Source organism: Myotis lucifugus, unplaced genomic scaffold (genome assembly GCF_000147115.1).
Source record: "Myotis lucifugus unplaced genomic scaffold, Myoluc2.0 scaffold_100, whole genome shotgun sequence".
NCBI lineage: Eukaryota > Metazoa > Chordata > Mammalia > Chiroptera > Vespertilionidae > Myotis > Myotis lucifugus.
Window position 1 is genome coordinate 2,819,043 of NW_005871148.1, and position 25,126 is coordinate 2,844,168.

Below are 25,126 nucleotides of genomic sequence, written 5' to 3' on the forward strand. Positions count from 1 at the left end.
AAAAAAACACTAAATTTCAAAAAAATAAGAAGCTTCACAAAACTAAAAGTTGACCAGAGATTCATAAACATTTTAAGACTTCATAGTGTTCCCATTTCCTCCTTTAAAATAACACATTTGATTTAAAAAATAAAAACACCTTTAAAAGTCACACATTTAAATCAACACTTATTAATATAACTCTGGCTTAACAGTATAACACTCAGAAAGTACCTTAACTCCCTTAAAATTAAATGTTACAATATATTTATGAGCTGTCATCCTTTTTTGTTTATTAAAAGGACAATTAAAACTGTCCCATATTATAAACTCACAAAAAGAAACTTGCTTGTGAAATAAAAAAATACTATTACAAAACCCCACTCATTAAAATATTTTTAAAAGAAAAAATGACTAATTTTGTCAGAAGTCCAACTCACTGGGGGGAAAAGAAAGCCTAAAAGAAATGTAAGACCATTATTTTCAAGCCTATTCCCTCTCAGTTACAATTTGTTACCACTTGACCTTGCCTTGGTAAATATCTAAGAATGATGTTTAATTAGCATTTAATTTAATGATGTTTAATGTTAAAAATTAATGAGTAGCTAAGTGTCTTTATAAGTGTGTGAAAGTTATGTTTTATTGATATCCTAAGAAATAATATCCTATTTCTAGAGCCCAAGGTTAAATGTCTAAATAACAGTGTCCATTGTGTTAAAAATATCAAATTCCAAAAAGTGTTCTGTCCAAAAAAATGATGAAGATGATCATTTTTTAAATTAATATAAAATAAATGATTTTTCTTTTTTTGAAAAGACTTGTTAGGGACAGCTGCTCTGAAACCTGTAGTGAGCAGAGGAGCAACTAGAAGCTGATCATGGGCGATCATCATGGAAAAGGGAGATACTGTGAACCAAGCTAAGCACAGAATACAGGTCTCCCCTGGGGCAGAGGCAGTTCCTGTGCACCAATACCCAACTCCTAGTCCCTAGTCCCATTCCACTTCCCCACCTAGCCAGCGCCTCTTCCTCTGGTAGGTCAGGTTTTGCAATGACCCAGCAGAAGACCCAGGTCTAGAACTCCAAGCCCGGTTAGGGAGCCACCGATCACTATGGCTATTCAAATCAATTAAAATTTAAGAAGGTAGAAGAGGGTAGAGGGGTCAAATATATGGTGATGGAAGGAGAGTTGACTTTGTGTGGTGAGCACACAATGCAATATACAGATGATGTATCATAGACTTGTACACTGGAAACCTATGTAACCAATATCACCCCACTAAATTTAATAGAATAAATGAAATTAAGTTCCTCGGCCACACTAGCCGAATTTCAAGTGCTCCAGAGTCATATGGGAACAGTGGGACTGTATCAGATGGCACAGCTATAGAACATTTCCACCATCACAGAAAGTTCTGTTGGACAGGGCTGCTGTGGAATATTTTTGCCCAAACAACAGGACTATTCTTAAATAAAATAGGGTAAGGGAGGGCAGGGGCTTGTCAAGGGTGGGGGGGGGGGGAAAGGACACTTATGTAATACCCTTTGTAATACTTTTAGCGAAAAATAAAAAAAAAATGTACTTTTGTGAATAATATTTAAGGATGTTTAACTATGTGTAATCCTAACCGTATTTACTTACACCAATGGCCATAAAGAACCCCTCGGAAGGAAAGGTATCGCTTGGCTCACCCATAAATTCATCCAACAACCTATGAGCAGGAACTATTTATAGTGTTAGTGTCATTTACATATAAAAATGGAGCTTAACAAGGTAAAAAGGTCATATTATAGTTTTTTGAGTATCCAGACTAAAAATTTAATCAATATTTTAAAGTGAAAAATGTTTTTTTATATAAATCAACATAATCACAAGTACATTTTCATTATACTTGGGCACCATCTGCTGGCCATGCTATTAAACTGCACAAGAAATGAAATAGTACTAGCTATATCAGGGGACATTTGTAAAGGACACAGTCCCAGCTTTTTGCTACAATGCATTCCCAGAAAACCACATCATAAAGCAGATCATTGTAAAGCAAATCATATTTTCCATTAAGGGCAGGAATATAATTAGATCCTTCATTCCAAACTAAAATCTGGCATTAAATATCCCATGGAAAGATCTCATTAAAGCAAAATGCAAAAATTATACTCCTCTATAATCATTTAAAATAGGATAATTATTCTCTAAGTCTTTTCCTATAGGTATGAACACATTTATTATTTAGAGAACACAAATTAAAATATAAAACTTTAATTTATATAAAGTTAACCTAAATTTAATATGGTAAAAGTAATATATAATAAATAATAATTCTGCTTGCACACTCCTAGAATTTTTAAGCAATGTGGATAGTAGTTCTTTATAAAATGGCATATAATGCCTACTTTTTCATCAATAAAGTCCTCTATAGTAAGTAGGATTAATGTGTTTCTTCTAATGCAAAGCAGGGTTTAAAGGTTGGGGTTGATTCAACTTTACTCCTCTTCACCGTCACCTAACTCATTCATTTTCATAAAAGTTTCAAGTAAATATAATATGGTATTAAATCATTCTTTTACTATCCCACAACCTAACTGCATTGTGGTGATAAGCTAAGCTACTAGACCAGTGGTCGGCAAACTGCGGCTTGGCAAACCGCGGCTCACGAGCCACATGCAGCTCTTTGGCCCCTTGAGTGTGGCTCTTCCACAAAATACCGGCTCTTCCACAAAATACCAACTTCTGCGCATGGGCCACGAAGTTTCAATCGCACTGTACGTGCGCGCCCACACGTGGTATTTTGTGGAAGAGCCACACTCAAGGGGCCAAAGAGCCGCATGTGGCTCTCGAGCCACGGTTTGCCGACCACGGTACTAGACCATATCATACTTCACTAAAAAGTCACATAAATCATTACAAGCCATTAAAAAGAAGCTTCAGAACATTGCTCACAAAATTATAAGACAAGTATACAACCTATTATCTTATGTTCTGGTCTCTGGGGAAATGCATGAGCTGATGACATGAACTGAAGTCTACTACTACTTAGGCAGCTTCTAATACATGCTGTGGCAAAATGGGGGGGGGGGGAGCCATCCACACTATATTCCATCTCTCCTGGAAAAAGGGACTTGCTAAGTTACACAAATAAAGATTCCTTCAAAGTCTCTTTTAAAATACTGTTACCACTTTGTACTCTGAGAGTATGCAGGGTTCATACTTATAGTCAGAACCTTTTACATAGTCATTAATTCCATTTATTTTTCTCAGGAACACAAAACAATGTTTAGTATCTCAAAATAATTAATGACCAATAGGTTTGAAGATAATACCCTTTGGGAAGATTACATAATTAGATAATCCAAAGAAAGGTCAAACAATCTAATATGCAAGCCCCTGTATGAACGAGGAAAATGACAATCACCACAGCAGAGATGGTGGATGGGGGCAGCAACAGTAACACTTTCACGCGTCCCACGTCAAAGACTCTCTATCTCCATTTTATGAAAGATGAAACTGGGGTTTAGAGAAACTAAGTAACCTGCAGGAGGACACATGGTTGCCAAGTGTCAGAAGTGAGATCTGAACGAAGGCAAGCTGCCTCATTTCAGCTCAACCTAGAATAACCCAGAACAAAGGCACAGTCCTCCAGGATGGCTGATGTAGCTCAAGTGGGGAAAAGACGACTGAAGTGAAATTTCCATATTTGCTGCATAAGTACACACGCCTACATGGTTTACCAGAGAGAACACGGGGTCTGAAATCATAAAAACCTGGGTCCATCACTGGGAAAGTTGCTTGACCTTGCTGAAGCTGCTACCTCACTGTAACACAAAGACCAATCATGCCAGCCTCACGCAACTGTAGAGAAGATATAGTCAGATAACTCACAAAAGACTTCTAGAATAGTATCTAGCACACAGTAGGTGCTCCATCAGTGGTACAACTTGTGCCACTGGTTTCTGTTTGAACAAATTAGGAATACAAGTGGAATACATAAATATTTAGGTTACTTATGGGAAAAATTGTCAATCTTATGTTAAGATCTGTCTATTTGTTACATATAGCAAATTTATTAATGTGCATCACTAATGTTAGCAATGTGCATACCAAACAAGATGGCATTTTGGAGGGCACATTGACTGTAGCAATAAAAAAATAAGTATGTGATTATAAAACTGACATAGACACATGTACAAAAAATGTTTGTAACTTTTCTCCCAGGCTAGTCCTATTCCATAAAGGTAAAACAGTTTTGTATAATGCACCCAGAAATATTCCATGCACATGTACACACATGTATCCACATATGCTCTTTAAAATACACAGATAAACACACAAATGGAAGCTTCCTAGACTTTCATGTACTTCTTTTGAACTTTATATATCTTAGAGATCCACCCATACTAGCCCATATGGGTTTCTGTTACCAATGCACAAGATGTTGAGCCTACTAATGATCCCACTAAATTTGTTAATGTGTCTAGCTATTGAAATAGCAATCCTTTTCTGGGGATCAATAATGGCCCCAAACACATGCAGAGGCATAATGGTGTATGTAATAGGATGTTAACATTCTATAAAGACATTCCTTATAACAACAAAGAACTGAAAGCAACAGACACAGGTTAAATTACAGAAAACCCACACTATGGGCTATTATCTGTAATTAAAAAAAGAGGACAGACTACATGTCACAGATTTAAGACAGAAAGGTAAGTGATGAAAGAACAAGTCTCAGAACAGAACATATAAGTCAATGTGTAATTCTGTAATGACATATGTGGGGGTGTGGGAATGGGTCTACTCTAAAGTGATACACACCAAATTGTTGATCACTAGTACCTCTCGTGAGGACAGTGGACTAAGGAGGACATGGAGAGGACTTCGATTTTCTACTCTACACATTTCTACACTGAGGTTTTTATGACAAGCAAGTATTGCATATAGACTGCATACTTTTCTAAAATGAGCATAAAAACTCTACCAGTCATCTCCTGCTGCATAGCAGAGTGCCACAAACTGAACAGCTTTAAACAATCATACGTTTTCCCAGTTTCTGTGGCCAGAAGTGCAGGCACAGCTGAGTTGGGGCCTCTGCAATCAGGATTTGACCAGAGCTGTGTTCTCATCTGGAGGCCGGACGAGGGGAGGGTCCACTTTCCCACTCGCACAGGGGTCAGCAGCCTTCAGTTCCCTTACGGCCAAAGAATTCATGGCAGCTCACTTCTTCAAAGCCAGCCAGGAGAAGGCAGTGCAACGCTACAGCAAGTCTGCTAGCCAGGCAGCCTGAGATGTCATAATGTAATCACAGAAGTGCCCTCCCATCATCATTGCCATATTCTACTAGAAGCCAGTCACAGGTCCTGCCCCACTCAGGAGGGAGGGTATACAAGGCTGTGAACACACAAAGGGGGAGTCACGGGGCACCTGGAAGTCTGCCTGCTACAAAGACAATTTAGGTCTTTACCAGATCTCAATGGCAGGCATCTGGAGGATGACCAGGAAGCAAAATATACGGATATAGCTCATGGTTGTAGAACTAAGTGAGATGAACCAACCTGTACAGGATGAGATCTAAGTCTATGGTCTCACAGTAACACTGTACATTTTGGAAAACCATGCTCCAAACTCAAATATAACTAAAATATTTCATTGTGAAGAAAAAAAGCAGATCTTTGACATAGAATACAATTAGAGATCTCCTAAAATAGCAATGCAATTTGGAAAGTGATTTTTCTAAAAGAAAACATGACTAATAACCCAAAACTATGAGAAAGGAGAGGAAGCAAGAATAAAACCAGGATGGACATAGCCGAGTGCTGAAGCTATTTGATGTGCAATGCTAAGCTTACCAGCGGATAATGTATATCTGGTGGAAAAAGAAAGCAGATAATAAGCCTGATGGAATATAACCTCATAACACTTCTAAGCTGTTTAGAACCAGGCTACACACCATCCCACAGGAGGAATAAAGGTAAAGGAGAGGTGCCATCTCCACTGAATAGGGAGCCCTAACAAAGAGGCTTCAAAAGGACTCTGCATCTTTAATAATATAAAAAGGCTAGGACACAAACAGCATAATCTAAAATGCCATTAGAAATACTTCACATACAAAAAGGTCTAAGTAAAGCAGGATTTTATAAAGTGATCAAAAAAGAAACACTAAGGGGGAAAATCTTTTAAGATTAAAGAGGTTTTTCAAAGGACAAGTTGAAGTGGTTGTAAAATTTATGAGGCAGCCTTAAACTTCAGTTCTAAGTAACAATAAATTATTCACTATAAAAATATACATGTGTCAAATATTATAAGCCTCTTAAACTTTTGGAAAACAATTTCTTGCAGAACTGATCAGATGTGTTAGGTCCCCACTAGCAGACGCTCTCTCATTAGCCCAGTATGACCACTCGGGTGCAGGAGCAACTGGAGAAAAGAACTGGGAAGACCATCATTCCACTCACACCACTTCTGATCCAACTCACACATTATGTATTTGGCCTTGAAATCAGCTGTATTGCCTTTAGCTAAACTAAATGTTAGTTTTAGTTTCTAAAGGCCTTCATGCAAATAAAATGTCAAAGATCTGTTCATTAAATTAACATTTTACAGTAAAGCAAAGTAAATTCATTGAGAAACATATGAGAAAAGATACACTGTGTTGTGTTGTTTTGCAGCCTTAATTGGCCTTGGGCCTTAGTGATATCCTGACACTTGAGCAGAAAGGAACTTGTGTGCCTTTTCCGGCTCCTGCATTGTCTCTACATTCCTCACGGTGTGGGAAGGGCCTCTCCATAGCCTACACCTGTACTTCTCTTAATTTCTTCTGAATTTGATCTTTCCCTCGACTTTTTCTAAGTCTTTTCTAAATCTCTGTGTGCCATTCTCTCTGCCACAATATACCTATCTCAGAGGGGTTTTGTACAGATTAAATTAAGATTATGTGGCAGTGGCTAACATAACCCAACCTTCAAGCATGCATACACTCACCAAATACAAACTCTATGGAGTCCCTAGCTGGAAATATAGTGCAAACAGGAAAACCACAGTTCTTCCCTCATGAAATTTGCAATCTAGCAAAAGGACAAAAATGGAACTTCTGTACATGCGATACGTGCGACAAAGAACACAGAGTGCTTTGCGTAAATAAGAGTCACCTAAACAGACCTGGGCCGTCAGGGGAGGCTTTATGAAGTTAGGAGATCTGAACAATGACTGGGACCAGAGGACTGCCTGCTTGTCCCATTAATTACTTTATGTAACTGATAACTAAAGCCTCATACTTGAGTAATTGGCATTAATATGCCATTTTATTATAGCTGAGCAACAAAGAGAAATAAGTTATTTGTTAAACTTGTGCAGATTTTTACTGTGTTTCATTTTCCAGAAAAATCCTTAATATTTGAAGAATATTTTCACTGTTTTCTCTAACTCTATCCTCTATTATGAGGAAAAAACTGGAGCTCTGTTCTATTTCCTACCCTGAACCCTACTCTTATACATACCTCAATCTTCATAAACACCTCCACAACGACCCAGAACCACTGCACTGAAATTATCCATACATATATCTCTCTAAACCACAGTTTTAGACCAAATGTTTATAAGACTAAACAGGTAAACACATGGGTGACTATACTATACTTCTACAAAGATACACTCTCTCTCCTCTTCTTTTTTTTAAATATATTTTTTATTGTTGATAGTACTAGAGATACCTTCCATTCCCCCCGCCCCCTTCCTCTCCTCTTCTTAAATCATGTGATTCCCCCTTCATTTACCTTTCTTCTTTCTACTTTTCATAGAATATAAATGGAGGCAGTGCCCTCGACACTCCCAGATCTGTCTCTTGCTTCAACAGTGTTTGGACGGAACACACCCAGGAAGGCCCCTGCTTCCAGCCTCCGGCCACTCTCCTACGTCTTATCCAGTCACCACCCTCAGAACCCACCTCCGGGACCAGCCAACACACTGTTGATGTTTTTTTCTACCTTAACTCCTTATTGCCGAACAACCATGAGCTCCCAAATTCATCAACTATTACACCCACCGAGGTGGAGGCTGCGGTCAACCGCCTGGCCAGCCTGCCTCTGGGGCCTCCCACACCTACCTCTCGGCTTCTATTTCGACCTGGACGATGGAAGTGGCTCTGGAGGGCGTGGGCCACTTTTTTCGCAAGTTGGCAGAGAAGAAGCGCGAGGGCGCTGAGCGTCTTAAAGTTGCAAACCCAGCGCGGTGGCCACATTCTCTTCCAGGACGTGCTGAAGCCTCCCAAGATGAGGGGGCAAAATCCAGGACGCCATGGAGGCCGCCCTGGCCTTGGAGAGGAACCTGACCCAGGCCCTCTTGGAGCTGCAAGCCCTGGACTCTACCCACAAACCCTCAGCTCCGTGACTTCCTGTGAACCACTTCCGGGGTGAGGAGGTGAAACGCATCAAGAAGATGGGCAACACCTGACTCACCTTGCAGGCTGCCGGCCCCCAGGCTGGGCTGGGCGCGTATCTCTTCCAAAGGCTCCCCCTCAAGCACGACTAGGAGCCTGTGGAGCCCAGAGGTCTTTGAGGGGCCCCTCTGCATCCCCCTGGTGTCTGGCTTTTACCTGAGCCTTTCCCCGAAACTACTAGCCGTTCTTTTAACCACTCTGAAGCCCTCTCCCATGCATTGGGCCAAATGAAACAATAAAGCTTTTTGCAGAAAAACAAAACGGAAAAACAAATACTTTACTTCCTCTTAATCTTACTTGAAAAAAAGTAAAAAGCTCGCCAAGCCAGTATGACTCAGTGGATAGAGCATCGGCCCACGGAATGAAGGGTCCTGGGTTTGATTCCAGTCAAGGGCAGGTACCTCAGTTGCAGGCTCCATCCCGGCCCTGGTCAGGGCACATGCAGGAGGCAACCAATTGATGTGTCTCTCTCATATGAATGTTTCTCTCTGTGTGTCCCTCTCCCTCCCTTTCACTCTCTCTAAAAATCAATGGAAAAATATCCTCAGGTGAGGATTAACAAAAAATAAAATACTTAAAAAAGAAAAAGTCAAAGCTCAATAACAGATGCAATGACCTCAATCTCAGTGTCAGGCATTAGCAGGAAACAGTGAAGGCGTGCTGCATTAGGGGGGTGAGCAAGTGTTACTTTGCTCCAACCTATGGAAAGATTGCTGGGTCTCCACTTTCTAAAGTGAGCCAGAAATGTAGTTTTTTTTTTGTACAAAATTCTCTAATTGTTCATTTTGACAACTCACTAAAAAAGCTTTAAAGACATTATGGAAGTCAAACAAAACAAATCTATGCACATGATTGATTCAGTTCAGAATGATCACCAATTTTCAACCTCTGGTCTAACTCAAAGACATAGGAAACTCCTTTAGTTCACTTTTACACTGTAAACCCAGAAAGGAACCCAGCACTTAGTCAGACACTCAACAAATCTTTTGGCAAACACCTGATGCATTTCAGAGCCAAACCAAGAACTGTATTTTTCTTTGTATGCACATCAGTCTCTTGACACCTCCACTTACCTGCTTAAAAGGTTAACAAAACTCCACAATTATACCTCTTCTATTTTTAAATCTCCCATAAGTACAAAAATAAGTACCTTATAAAACCCCCAAGGACTTATCTATTCATTTCTTTTTACTCTTCTGAACATGTCCGTAATTATCTCCCCTCTCCCTCTTATGCCTCTCCATTTTAATTGGTTTACTCTTTCCAATAAAAAAAGTTCCTTTGGACTACAGCACTTGCTTTGTGTTCATCTGTTCTTTCCCCCCATAACTCATGACATCTGAAAAACATAATCAGACTACACCAACTATGAAGACATTTCAAATTATTAACATTTTATATCTGAGTAAGTAACAAACCAAAATGTGTAGAAAAGAAAGATCATATTGTTAACCAAATCAAATTTCCCAAAATTAAAATTACCAAGAGAAGTTTGAAGTATGGTACATGTCAACTGACACTGTCCAATATTTTATTATTTGAGGGAACAACACCAAAGGTAAAACTCAAAGTCTGATAAAAGTCCAATTTAAGTCTATCCCTCCTGGAGGCCAAAAGTTATACTACAACAATAATCTTTTCATGTATTTCAAAAACTTAGACGTTTAGTTTATACTAAAAATCCTACTTAAGCTTAGTATTCTAGTGAAAAAGCACAGTTTAATGAGGTTTACATTTATATTCATTATTTTATTAAATTAAAACAAATACTATTTGATGGGTAAAAAGGAGTAGAAATTCAAGTATAAGCTTTAAGATGTTACAGTTTGTTGTCGACATTGATAATGTTAATACGTGCTTGTCATAAAGGAAACAGAGAATTGTATTATTTAAAAATTTTCTGGAACCACTGTCCAAGCAATGGAGCAGACACACACACACACACATTATACATGTGTGTATATATGTAATGTATACATCCTATATAATAAAAGCCTAATGTGCTAAGTGTCCGGTCAACCAATCAAAGTGTAATATGCTAATGATATGCTAAGGCCACTCAACTGCTCCCTATGATGTGCACTGACCACCAAGGGGTAGAAAGTCAACCAGTCGGCCAGTCACTATGACATGCACTGACCACCAGGGAGCAGATGCTCTGATTGGTAGGTGAGCTTGCTGCTGGGGTCCGGCCGATCAGGACTGAGTGAGATGGGCTGGACATGCCCTGGAGCCCTCCCACAGACCCTTCCCTGCTGGTCAACCTCCCACGTCCTTCCCTGGCTTTGATTGTGCACCGGTGGGGTCCCTTAGCCTGGCCTGCACCCTCTCACAATCTGGGACCCCTCGGGGGATGTAGGAGAGCCCAGTTTTGGCCCGATCCCGCTCAACGCAGGAGATGCTCCCTGTGGTCAATGCGCTCCCACAGGGGGAGCGCCACTCAGCCAGAAGCCGGGCTCACGGCTGGCGAGTGGAGCGGCGACTCTGCGGCAGTGCTCAGGATGTCTGACTGCCAGCTTAGGCCCGCTTTCCACAGGGAGCGGGCCTAAGCTGGCAGTCGGACATCCCCCGAGGGCTCCTGGACTGCGAGAGGGCGCAGGCCGAGCTGAGGGAACCCCTCCCACCCCGAGTGCACGAATTCATGCACCAGGCCTCTAGTATATATATAACAGATACAAAAAGAAATGGCTAGAATATAACATAATTTTTGAATATACAGTAAATGAAAAAGCAAAACTGTCATTTTACCTTCTCAATATCCTTCAAAGACTTCAACTTTAACAAAAATATAAAGTAAATCAACTACTTTTCATAAAAAAAACACACACAAGGAAAAATGAAATGTATGAACCAGTACTGAAGACAGGCTAAATAATGAAACACATTCCAAATCCCATTTTCATAGCATACCTGTGGCCATCAGTTGGCGACTGCACCAAAGAATAACTGTCTCCAGAAGAAAGCTTCCACGATTCATTTAATTTGTGTTCGCTCGTCCCCAGCTCACCCATTACCCAGTCCGGTAATCCTTCTGGGCTTGAACTTTTGGCTTGTGCTGGATTTGGTTCATCAAAATAGATGGACTGATTTTTAAAAATTAGAAAAATTATTCTTTCAAAATGTACTATAATGAAATAATTAGTTAAGATTTCAAGTTTGATAACCATTCAAATATTCAAATTCAACTACCAAAAATATATAAAAATGCATCATTCAATGCACATTAATTATGAAATATTAAAATACATAAAATGGGATAACACATTTTAGTTGTGCTCTGCTGTATAAGAAATCTGATGAATGATAACAATACATACCAGATAAATCTGATAATTATTGTATTACAAAAGGAATATTAGCTTTATGTAAACATAAATGAAACGTTCTTTTTAATCATGTGCTCTCTTATTTTTTTCTGTGATCATTAACTACTCTGCAGCCCACCAAAAAAATCAGTGGGCTCAGAAACCATAATAAATAAAAATCAGGAATCCCTTCATCAGATGAGAACAACAGAATTGAAGACCTGGGATGTAGTTCTGGCCATGCCATAAATGAGCTGGAAAACCCAAGGCAGTCTTAGGACTTCTCATCATTCTTTGTAAAACAAGGCACTTTCCTATGATTTTATGAAATTGAGTGTGAATGGGAAAACATAATAGACTCAGATCTTAACATCTGAATTTGTTCCAGAAAATGTTCTACTTTCAGTCATTAAGAAGAATGACATCAGCCCATTTATTTCTCTTTAAGTGAGCCAGGCTTCGTGACACATTTGTGAAGAAACTTCTGTATTAACTGGATACTTCTGCAACAATTCTCCCAATCCTACACAACAGTCCTCTAGGGGGGCTGCTCTCTGGGGAGGGGTGAAACATGACCCTCTATCCTCAATCAAACATGCATAGCAATTTCTTTTTAAATGAGATGGTCACTTCAATGGTTAATCAAATATTAAGTCAAATAACTATGTCCCAAAGACTAATGATTTTAAACAAAATGTATGTCTCTCATGTGATTGGGAATAGCATTAAAACTTTTGGCATTCTTCCATGGATAGCATATTATGGTCTAATTGTGCAACATGCCTCTTGAGTAAATTTTTGGTGTAAATTAACTGTTAAAATAAAATTTTAAAATATCATTTTAAAAAATCTTAAAATATCCTAACAGCAACTACCAATCCCTAGAACTCCAGCCAGATTTCTCAAGTATTCAAACACCATACAAACCAAGACAGTGACACTTCATCAACCAAGTATAATTGTAACTGCCTTTTCACAACCCTGATTCTGATAATGAAACTAAATGAAGTGCAGGAAGTCACTTCTAAACTCCAACTTACTGTTGTCATTTTATTAAAGTAGAAAGGAACTTTAGAAGTCACTCAATCTGACCTCTCATAAATTTTTAAATATGAAAGAGTTTAATAACTAAAATTTCCTGACATACATAAAATATTATTATAAACAATGGAAAAGTAAGGCTCAAGTTTAAAATTGCACTTTAAAATTTTTAGAAATATTGTATAATATTATGGAATGACTAAATCAGTAAGTATAGGCCGCTTATAGGCCAATATCTGATTTCTATTCAAGGTAGAAAAACTTGAATCAGAAAGAAAAAAAAACACATTTGTTTTAACTAACATATTATCTAGAACTTGTTACTTACTAATATGACCATTCCCAAATGGTATGATAAATTGGCAGAGGTTTTTAAAAATATTTATTGATTTCAGAGAGGAAGAGAGAGGGAGAAAAAGATAGAAACATCAGTGATGAGAGAGAATCTCTGTTCGGCTGCTTCCTACTCATCCCACATTGGGGACCAAGCCCACAACCCAGTCATGTGCCCTGACCGGAAATTGAACCTCGACCTCCCGGTTCAACCACTGAGCCACCCCGGCTGGTCTAAATTGGCAGTTTTTAAGAAACTAAACTAATTCACCTTTTGGTCAATGACACCTACCATGTACGAAGGTAAAGTTTTTAGTGTCCCAGGTTCAGGTCGGTGTATAAAAGGGCCTTCAATCACTCCTCGCTTAAGCATATGCAGTAACAGTTTTGCATACAGGTTCCGATTCTTCCTGCCCATTATTCCTGCACCTGTTCCTGAAGGCTCACACAGCTTTCTAATCCAAAGTGCACACCTCTGCCGTTCTAGAAATACATAGGCAATATTAGAGACTTGATTTGTCAGTAAACAAACACTAAGTGAAAGACCTATCTAAATCTGCTCCTGCCTAGAGCAGGGGTCGGCAAATTCACTGTAAAGGGACACACAGTAAACAGTGAGGCTCTGCAGGCCTGTGACCCCCGGCACAGCTGCTCCCTCTGCCACTGGAGCATGAAATCGGTCACACACCACATGTAACCAAACGGGCATGGCTGTTTTCTAATAAAACTTTACCAAAAGGCAGCAGGCTGGATCTGCTCCAGAGGCTACAATTTGCCAACTCTTGGTCTGGAGTTTACCAGTTCATTAGTAATCAGGCAAGACATAAGCAAAAAAATATTTTCTCAAAAATAAAATCTCTGGATTACTGTCAAATAAAGCAGTGAGATAAAAAGTTTGCTGTAAAAACATCTCTAAAATAATTGTAGTTGTTCTGAAAATTCTATAATTCTCATTATACAAACCAAGAGAGAGATAAAATGCAATCTTATTTATTTAAGCATTTAAACTTAATCTAAAATTAAATCTCAAATGTTTTATTTATTAAAGCTGATAATTTTCAGGGACTTATAGTTGATTTATTTAGGGTTTTCTTTTAACCTCTCTAAAAATAATTGAAGGGTATTTACATGTAATTTTGTAAAATAATTATCCTTTTAGAAACTGCCTTAAAAATACAGCACATTAATCCACATATAATGACCTATTGACTATCTTATCTTACATGACACAGAATCGCTTTTAGGTCTCATGAAAACTACTTTGACACTAATCTTTTATCAGTCTAACTCAATTTGAGGATTATATACCTAACACAAATCATAAGCCTGCTTTAATCTCTTAGTTTCTAAAGGTCATATTCATTTATTGTTTTACCTACAAAAATTGCTGGGGCCGGATTTACTACTTTGCTCGTACTGGATTTATCACTACAGGTATGAAAGCTAGCCTCTAAAAAACTTTTGTATTTTTAGCTTTGAAATTATATAATCACAAAGCAAACTTCATGAAATATTGGGCATACTTTATGCCAAAAAAATGCAAAAGTGAAACTGATAAACTTAAGTAATCACTTTTTCAAACTGTATATTTTCTATATGCCCAGCAGCATACTGAAATCTATCTAATTTTGGAAAGGCTAGAATTCAGTACAACTTGATTAATACAAAAGAATTCATTCCTCTACTTAAAATGTTGGGAAAAACCATTTCCCAAAGTAGATTTTAGCTACAAGAAGATGTAAGTTGTTTAGATTCTTGATTGGTATGTGATTTCCAAGTGTTCATTAAGAATTAACTAAATAAGAGAAGGCAAAGGATGTACCAATATAGACAATATGTCATGAACCAAAGATTACAATCCAATCAATTCTTGTACCTAAAATCCATTTTTAAAAGAAGATAAATATGACAATAGTTTGATTTGAAATACATTTATAATGGGAGATTTTAATTAAAAAATTTTCCTAATCAGCAGATCTAAGACAAAAAGAAAAAAAAGGTACTGAATATCAAAAGATGATTAACAGTATAAAAACATCATTAAATACTAACTCAACAAATCATGAATGAGCTGTGAGATATGAAATTACCATTGTGAAGAACAGCAGAGGAAGAGAGAAGAGGTTTTGGTCTGAAGGGCAAGCGGATAGAGGAAGAAGCTTGGAGGGAAGCCCATGCCAAGACATCGTGGACCAGGAAAAGTCGCAGGCCTGGCCCTGGCCAGGTGGCTCAGTTGGTTGGAGCATCAAAAGATTGTGGGTTCAATCCCCAGTCAGGGCGCATATGGGGGGCAAGTGATCAATCTCTCTCTCTCTCTCTCTCTCTCTCTCTCTCTCTCTCTCTCTCTCTTTCTCTCACTCCCTTCCTCTCTCCCTAAAAATAAATCAATAAAAAACATATCCTCGGGTGAGGATTTTTTTAAAAAAGTGGCAGGGCCTAGAACAACGGATGACCACAAAATGCATAACTCACCCCCTCCCTTCTCCCAGTGCAGCTCCTTGCAATAAATATCTAATACTGACTTGGTTCCTCATTTTTGAATATAGAGTTCCCTTGGACACCTTAGGGAAATAGGAAATTTGGACCGAGTAAAAACCAGTTTCTTGGCCCCATTCCAAATGATCCACTCAAAAGCTGCCAATCAGATTTACCTTTACAGCCAATCTTATGCTCAGTATAACTCAGAGAATCTCCCTGGCCCCCCAAACTCTTTCCAATTGCTCTGCATACCTTGTGTTACTTGAAAATTCTTTGACTTGAAACAAAGACTCTCATTCTATAATTAAAGATAAGAAGCCATAAACTGGAGACAAGATAACAACAAAAACTCATCCACACTTCATTTTATTCCGGCAACCCAAAGCATACAAGACCAATAAATTCTTTTCCACTGTTATAAACAAAAGGGTCAAAGAGCAGGTGGATTGTAGGCTCCTGAAAGAGGAAACATTCCCATGGTGGGAGAAAAAAAGATGCAGGAAGAAATAGTTTTAGCAAACTTTAGAGATCCCTGGGCTTTAAGCTCATGACATATAAGAAGGGGTATCACAACCTTTCCATGGTTTAGTAGGACATTATCACTAAATTTCTATTTACCCTTGAACAGCTCAAAGTAAACAATCCCACATCAGCTTAAGATAAAAAGTGCTATTAAAAGAATTCAGTTTTATTTCCATTTTGATGGATCATTGGTTTCATGAAATAATATAAGAAACAATTAACCTTAAGAATCTAATTTTTAAACATAATCTTACCTGGCCTATGGGGTAATTTTAAAACAAAAGGCTTCATATCTACCACAAAGTGATCAAATTCCGCATCCAGCTTCTCCCATTGTTCTTCTTCACTTTCCATTTCCATAATTCAGTCTGTAGAAGATTTAAAATGAAAATATTGAGGGTCTGTATGCTGAAAACTGCAAAACTGATTAAAGAGATCAAAGAAAACTCATTAGCATTATAAATACCAATTCTCCCCAAATTGATCTATAGATTTCATGCAATTCCAAACAAAAGCCCAGCAGTATTCTTTGTATATATAACAAGCTGACTCTAAAATTTAATTTTAGAAAGTAAAAAAAAAACTAGAATTCTGAAAAAGAAAAACAAAGTTGGAGGATTCACGTTACCCAATTTTAAGAGGTACAGTAGTCAAGACAATGTAGTATTGGTAAAAGGATAGAGAGATGGACCCATAGAACAGACTAGAGTCCAGAAATTGACCAGTAAAATGTGGACAACTGACTTTCAACAAAGGTAAAATTCATGAAGAAATTATAGTTTTTATAATAAAGTATGCTATAACAACTGGACATCCATCTGCAAAAAAAAAATTATACAAACCTCAACCTATATCTCATAGTATATTAAAAAAAATTAACTCAAAATAAATCACAGACCTAAGTGTAAAATGTCAAATTACAAAACTCTTAGAAGAAAATATAGGGAACAATTTTCATGACCCTGAAAAAGGCAAAGATTTTTTAGATACAACATAAAAAGCACTACCATATAAGAAAAAATGGACAGATTGGACTTCAGCAAAACAAAAAACTTTTGCTCTGCAAAGGGCTCTGTTAAAGTACTGAAATGAAAAGCCACAGACTCAAAGAAAAGATTTGTGAATTACATTTGTGAATTACAAAGGACTTACTAGTATAAAGAACTCTCAAAACCATAAAACAAACAACCCAATAAAAATAATCAGCAAAAAGCTAGTCTCTTTACCAAAGAAGATACACAGATGACAAGTAAGCACATGAAAAGATGCTCAACATTTTTAGTTACTAGGGAAATGCAAATTAAAACCATAATGAGATATCACTACACGCCTAGTAGGACTGCTAAAACAACAAATGCAAACAATTGCACGTGCTGGTAAGAACAATGAACAGGAACCCTCATGCACTGCTGGTAGGAATGCAAAATGGTGCAACCACGCTGGAAAACAGGTTAGGACAGCCGTGGGCAAACTATGGCCCGCGGGCCGGATCCGGCCTGTTTGAAATAAATAAAACTAAAAAAAAAAAAAAAAAAGACCATACCCTTTTATGTAATGATGTTTACTTTGAATTTATATTAGTTCACACAAACACTCCATCCATGCTTTTGTTCCGGCCCTCCGGTCCAGTTTAAGAACCCATTGTGGCCCTGAGTCAAAAAGTTTGCCCACCCCTGGGTTAGGAGCTGCTTACACAGTTAAACATACATTTACCATGTCTCAGAAATCCCACTCTTTGGTATTTACCCAAGTGAAACAAAATCTATATTTATACAGAAACCTGATGTAATGTTATAGCAGTTTTTTCCTTCCGTAATCAGCAAACACTAGGACCAACCCAAAGGTCCCTCACCTGGGGAATGGATAAACAAATTATGGCAAAAACACAACATGAAACTGTACTCAGCAACAGAAAAGAATGAGCTACTGATCCACGTGACAACATAAAAAAAAACTTCGAACATATTATGCTGAGTGAAAGAAGCCATTCCTGAAAGGCTACCTACTATATTAACCCATTTGCATGACGTTCTAGAAAAGACAACATTTTTGAGCATGGAAAACAGATCAGTGGTCCACAGGGCTTACCATTGGGGGAGACCTGGACAGGAAGAGGCGGCACAGGGCAAGTATGTAGGTGTTGGAATTGGTCAGCATACTGCCTGTGGAGGAGGCTGCAAGACCCTACTTTATGCATGTGTAAGAACTCATAGAACTGTATCCCCCCAAAAAGTGATTTTAACTATGTACATTTAAATTTTATAACTCTCCTCAAAAAAACTTAAAATATTGGTCCTTGTATTTCTTCCTAATTAGCAAGAAAACATTGATGATAAAGGGATGAATCCCCAAAAAAATCAGAAATGTAGATTTTGACAAAGTTCCTTAAGTTAAAAACATATCCACACTCAACATGTTCCTCTATGTAATGAACTGTCTTGGTAGGGATGTGGACTACCCCTACATTATGTAAGGTCTCCAAGTGTCATTGATTCAATTTACAAATTACACATTTAGAATAAAGCTCTGTTCTGCCTCAGGCATTCTTACTCCACAGACGGCCCTCCCACTGCTAAAGCAGCTTCTGGTATTGACCATGGTATCTTCATCTTCTTATCAACAGCCTCTTCATAGAAAGTTCTCGCTACCCTGTCTCTGTAAGGAAGCTTTCGCTGGCTGGCCTGGCTTCCCTCCGTCTAGACATGAACCACGGTTTTCAGTCTTCTGCCAAGTACATGCATGTGCTCCCTGGAGTCTTAAACTCTCTCCCACAACCTTGCCCAGGAAGGAAAACAGTTTCTGAGATGCCTACTGCTCTTCAGCCACAACCCGAAAGTCCCCTCTTAGGAGGTTCCCACCATCTGACTACACCTTACTCTCCATTCTCATCACCGTCACCTCCCTGACCCTTCTATCTCATCACAGCTTCTTATTCTCTTTTACTGTCTCCTTACTCCACTCAACCTTCTCTTTACTAAACTCAACAAGACTTCGACCCCTTGACACCCTCCTTCGTTCCCTAACTGAGGGCTGTGGGAGAAAGACAGCACTGCCTTGTAGTCAGATGGCTTCCAATCTTACCTCAATCCACAGGAGTGTTTTACTGTCTCCTACTCCAGAAAGCAGCTTTTACCAGACATCTTAAAGTCCCTTAAATAAAGCGCTCACTCTCAATTTCAAAAATCTAACCTCCTGCTTCATGGAAAAAGTAACTGCCGAATGGTTACACCACAAAATGCTATTCCCTCCACCTCTCAACTTACTTCTTAGAGAACAGAAGCATGAACTTGTATCCGAAGCATGAACTTGTCTCTCTAACCCTAAAAACACCTCTCAACAGCCTCCTCACTGTGCCAAACTTTCCAGCCCCACTGTCTGTTCCCATTTCTTAAACCCCCATAAACTAATACATCCACAAATACTCAGAAATACCTCCAACCCTGCCTGTATCTCTATTCTAGCTGCCATGGTCTCCGAGAAAGCCCTTCTGATCACTTACCTACAGCCAACTGTATTTTTTCCTACTTTAGTCCTCACTGGTACTAGACTACGGTTCCTAAGTATAAAACTAACCCTATCATTCCCCACATAAAAACTTCTCTTGGCTGCTTGTGACAACAGGATGCTTTCTAAATTCAAAGTTAGGTCTACACGTACTTTTCCATCCTGAGCCCATCTCTGACCCCTCCCTACACATCTACACACACACACACACACACACACACACACACACACACTTTGGCTCGCCATTCTTCAAACACTCCAAGCCCTTATATGTGTTCACATCCTTTTCACTGGCTGTTCCCTCCGTCTGGAATCTGATACATGCAGCGCAAGTGTCCCTTCTGAGTAAAGCTTGTCCCACTTATCGCAGACTCACTGTTACTCCATTCTCAGTGTGCACTGCTCACATCTGTGCAGCAGTATTTATCAAGCTAGTTTTTTTTTAACACATCTGTGTATTACTTGCATGTATTCCACATCCGAGATGCTCCTAGAAGGCAGGGACCACGACTTATATGTCTCAGTAGATACCTAGCACATTGTGTGCTGTGTATTAGAAACGGAAGAAGAATTGATTGGTAAATAAATGTTAATGTAAGGGATTAATGTCCCACTTTTACATGACTAGGGTGTTTGTTTTTTAAGATCCCATTCTGGCCCAGGCCGACGCTCGATGGATAGAGCGTCGGCCTGCGGACTGAAGGGTCCCAGGTTTGATTCCGGTCAAGGGCACATGCACGGGTTGCGGGCTCGATCCCCAGTGGGGAGCGGGCAGGAGGCAGCCGATCAGTAATTCTCTCTCATCATTGATGTTTCTAAATCTCTCTCCCTCTTCTGTCCTCTCTAAAATCAATAAAAATATATATATATTTTAAAAAAAGATCCCATTCTGAGTACCAAATAGGTCTTCTAGAATAGAAATATTATGTGTCCTTAATTCTAATTACCAAAACTGGTCACCCTACATTCTGCATTATAGAAGAAACACATTTTCACATTCAAGACTTGGTTAAGATAATATTATTTTGATGGGTTAGTTGGCTTGGGGTTGTTTGGTTCGTTTGCTTTGTTTCGAATTCCTATAATATTCCTAACTGCATTCCTCCATAACTACATCAGTTATGTACTTGATAACAGAAGGCTATGATACCACGGCTGGATGTTAAATCATAAAGCTGAAAACTAACTTTTCAAATGGATGAACAAACAAATGGAAACTCATAAACCCAGAATTTTAAGCACAGCTCTGGCCTAGAAGTGTACTCCCAGGCTTAACCATCCTGCCTTTGCACTCAAACATTTGCCTGAGAGTACCCATAGTTAGGGCTAAAGCCAAAAGATTTGTAATAAGATTCACTCAATAAGTCCTTTAACACAGGCAAAAGATGGTAGTGTTTAACATTAGAGGAAACTTAAATTCAAAGTTAAAAGACTCACTTAAAGCCATGAAATTAAGCTCAAAGCTCAGATTAAAATTCTGAAATCCTTGTCAGATTCATGATATCTGACCACTTGGCCACTTGCCTATACGTCAGCACTATCTCCAACTAATAATAAAATCTTGAAAATTAGAAAGGCAATCAGAATTGCTATAATAACATACAATACTGGATATACATTTTTTAAAAACCAGAGTAAAGAGTCAATGTAATATTTGGTAAAAGGAAAAAATCTGCCTCTCCTTATCCCTTTAAAAAAAAAATATATATATATATATATATATATATATATATATATATATTATTAATTTCAGAGAGGAAGGAAGAGGGAGAGAAGAAACATCAATGATGAGAGAGATTCATTGATCAGCTGCCTCCTACACGCCCCATACCAGGGATGGAGCCCGCAACCTGGGCATGTGCTCTGACCGGGAATCGAACCCTGACCTTCTGGTTCATAGATTAATGCTCAACCACTGAGCCACATCAGCCCAGCCTCCTCATCCCTTTTTTATTCCCCAACAAAATAATGAAATGCAAAGAGCAAAAACAAAAAATTAATTTACAATTTCAAACCTTCAAGGAATTCTTGCTACACAAATTACATCTTATAAATAAATTATATCTACTTAGTTCCAGCTAATCAAACCGTTTTGTTGCTATTTATTAGAATTGCAGATTTAAATTATCAGAATTGAAAAAAATAAATAAAGCTGTATCACTGATTTAGGCTTAGAGTGTGCCTACCAGTCACATAAATTACTTCAAAAGCAAACAAGTAAATTGAGTGACTCCTGCTCATAGCTATAATCTATATTTGGATCACGTCTTACATTTAACTCACTGGTATTGTCTTTTTTTAAACCCGATTGTATGTGGACAGCTACAAAAGGGGCTAAGACCTTCTCAAGGTGCTTAGCTGCAACACGTCAGCAAAGCTTGAGCAAGTCACAAACACGGAAAGCCTTGGGGGGAAAAGTGGCCACAACTGCTAAACAAAGGGTACACCTCAGTCTATCCTGCCCCTTGCCAAACACAATCAACATATTCCTGAAAGTGGCGTGTCATCAATTTTGTTCAATCAAACCATATTTCAAATACAGGGTGGGCCATTAAAGAAAACGTGAAATGCATATTTCGGTGCAGCCAAGTCTTCCAGGTGCGTGTTCGCCTGGCTTACACATCTGGGGGTGCGGACCGTTACCAGAGCCTGGGCTGATTGTGCCAGGAGCATGGTGTGTGCTCTGCAAGCCTATCGCAGTCACCGCCCTCGGAGACAGGCAGGAGCTCGCGGCCATTTCACGGAGGAGGAAAACTGAGGCTCAGCGGGGTTCGGGAACTGACCAAGGGTCCCACGGAACGTGCCCGCTGGGCCGGAACCCGTGCCCCGACTCCGCTGCACCATTAGGAAAAGGCGCCTGTCCTTGCGCGTGCCTTTTCTATGTCATTTGGACTCATCTTTAAATATTCAGGACAAGTAAGAGACATGGCCGCACAGTGATCGGAGTAAGAACTGGTCGTGTTTACTGAAGTTCCTCTCTGCAACACTTAAAAACCATCAATCAGCGCAGACACTCTCCGCAGCTCCGCCACCTGATGCTGGGCAGGGCCCGCTTCCCCAGGGGCTGTGAGGCGAACCGTTCCCACCAAGGAACCAGCACACCGGTTCGGCCCGAAATCCCGGGTGGGGCCGCGGGTCCCGCTGTGGGAGGAGAGTGACAAGTGCAGGGTGCCGTGCCCGGGAGGCACTTCCCGGCCACAGAGGGCAGCCGTGGGCCTCCGAGGCCGCTCCCCCCGCGGGTCCCACACGCGGATTTCCTCCCGAGCCGCCAGCCCTCCGGTCCGGCTCCTGGACTCGTCACGTCGACCGCTTGTCAAACTTGACGCAGAACTTTCCCAGCCCTCGCCCGGCCCGGACCGCCCTCAGCAAGTGAGACCCCCGAACGCAGCGCGCGCCCCTCGGGCCTCGAGAACCCGCCCGGGGCCTGCGGGGCGACGCCCCTCCCCGCACCAGCCCGCACGGGCGGGGCGGCCGCCACCCCAGGCAAAATTCCACCCCAGAACCCGGGGACAGGGGCTGGGGAGGGAAAATGGGGAAAACAAGAACCTGGCGCCCCTACATGCAAGCTTCCCGATGGGCCGCCGCCGTTGTCGCCGCCGCCAAACGGTTTCAAATCCTTGCGGGCCGCCAGCGTCTCCGCCGCCCTGCAGGCCGGGGGCGGGGATTTCCGCGCTCGCATTCCCCGCCCCCTTTCCCACCCCTTCGGCGGCGGCCGGCGGCGCGCCGTTGCCATGGCGACACTGGGACCTACGACAGCCACCGTCCAGCAGTTCGGAGGCAGCGACTTCCGGCGCTCGCGTTCCTCGGCCTCAGCGTTGCCAAGGGGCACAGCGCCGTTGCCATGGCAACGGTCGGGTCCCCGGCGCGCAGGTTCCAGCTCGTGTTCCTGCCTGGTGGTGGCTTCTAGGCAGGTCCCAGGACCTATACCTGGACCATGCGGCCCCCCAGCACCACAAAAGTAGCTTGGGGGCACGGGGGGCTTGGAGGAAGAACATCGAAAAGGCAAAAAATGGGATTACTGGAGGACGGTCACTGAAGGGTGTGGCCTTTGTTTGGTCAGAGAGAGGCATTGAATGAGTCTAAAAACGTGAGAACTTACTGCCTGGTGTCTTTCTCACAACCCAGATGGGCATTACCTTTTTGTTTTGTTTTGTTTTGTTGGGGGGCGGGGGTGGCTTTCAGAACTATCTGAGGTCTGAAAAACCTGACCCCAAATTCTGAAAATGCTGAAATAAAATAAAAAAGCTTTTTGATTACCAATTCTGTGCAGAATAACAAGATCTAGTGGAAAATGTGTTTTTGCTGCTCCCAGAGTCTCCACCTCCCCAGGGCGGTCTCCATGTCCGCATTGCTATGTTGTGGTGCTCTGTGGTCTTCTGTTACATTGCTGGGGAAACTCTGAACTATGTTTTTTAAATATACAGGCAGAAACAACATTTAAATTGTGACAACACTCACCACTGTTTTTCATCTAATTTCACAACGGGATTCCTTCTTTTGTGTCTATGCAATACACTCAGGGTGGTGCCAAATCAAACTCAAGCACAGCTTGAGGCATCTTTTCAATTTTCCATAAAGAAAAGAGAAGATTCATTCATTTTTACCTACTTTCAAACTCCCAAAGAAGAGTCATATTCTTTCCAAGGGGTTTTTTCAAACCCATCCCACTACAAGAAAAAGGTAACAGTTCTTCATTGTTTCAATGACAAATCATGAAGGCTAAGGGAAAGAAAAGGTATGAAATGCTTTTAAGAATGTTTAGTTTTTTAAAAGCATAGTTGAACATGTTTATAGGTAACAAATAATTAGTAATCTAGATCATTTGTATTGAGAATCGAACACATGCAATTGCAGGACATTGACCATTCAGTGGTTAAAATATGTAACCATGTTGCCGGAAGAACATGAAATGAATTTGACAAATGATGTCTAAATGAACATGAGCAGAAAAGTGGGAAAAAAGAGGATCAAGAGGAAAATACAACAAAGTCACGTTCATCTGAGAGGAAATAATTGCAGCAGAAAAAAATATGAAAGTTAAAAAGTAAAGAAATGTATATTAAGAAAGTAAATTTCTTAAAATATTTTCTCTAATAGGTAAAAGTAAAAAGATGAGAAAATCTCCCTTTTCATTTTCAAGAACTAGCAGATTGTCCCTTTTTCACTCATATGTACTTATATGTACATACATACATATAGTTGTGCAAACAAAAATATTAAGATATGCATGGAGGGTTTTTATTGTTATGTCCTACATATTTAGCTTGAGCCTGAGCTGCATTCAACCTATATGTCATGTTTAGAGGAGTGGTTCGTGTCCACTTGGAATCTCCTTACGTGAGAACCAAGGGCCATCCTATAACTCATCCTAAGAGATGGTAAGCAGATCTGGTTCAATGACAGTATAGAAACATTGAAGGAAAGGTGGGTGATTCTACATAAAGCACAGAGCTGACCATGGTTTGACTTCCAGCTCTCCTCCGCTTGTTGTAATAAATGATGCCTAGTCCTTTGAGGTGAAGAACTTCCTCTGAAA

At 40.0% G+C, this 25,126-nt stretch overlaps 1 protein-coding gene across 1 annotated transcript in view; it reads right to left on the minus strand.

The window, feature by feature from the left end:
• The window catches only part of CEP112 (centrosomal protein 112), a 281,747-nt gene extending 258,049 nt beyond the window's left edge, over positions 1–23,698 (minus strand). Inside the window, exons 1-4 of the mRNA XM_014458887.2 lie at positions 23,150–23,698; positions 16,341–16,454; positions 13,379–13,569; positions 11,318–11,490 (exon numbers count right to left, since the gene is read on the minus strand). Coding sequence (XP_014314373.1) covers positions 11,318–11,490; positions 13,379–13,569; positions 16,341–16,446 — 470 coding nt within the window. The 5' untranslated portion in view covers positions 16,447–16,454; positions 23,150–23,698. The remainder of the gene's footprint in view (positions 1–11,317; positions 11,491–13,378; positions 13,570–16,340; positions 16,455–23,149) is intronic.
• Positions 23,699–25,126: the final 1,428 nt, after the last annotated feature.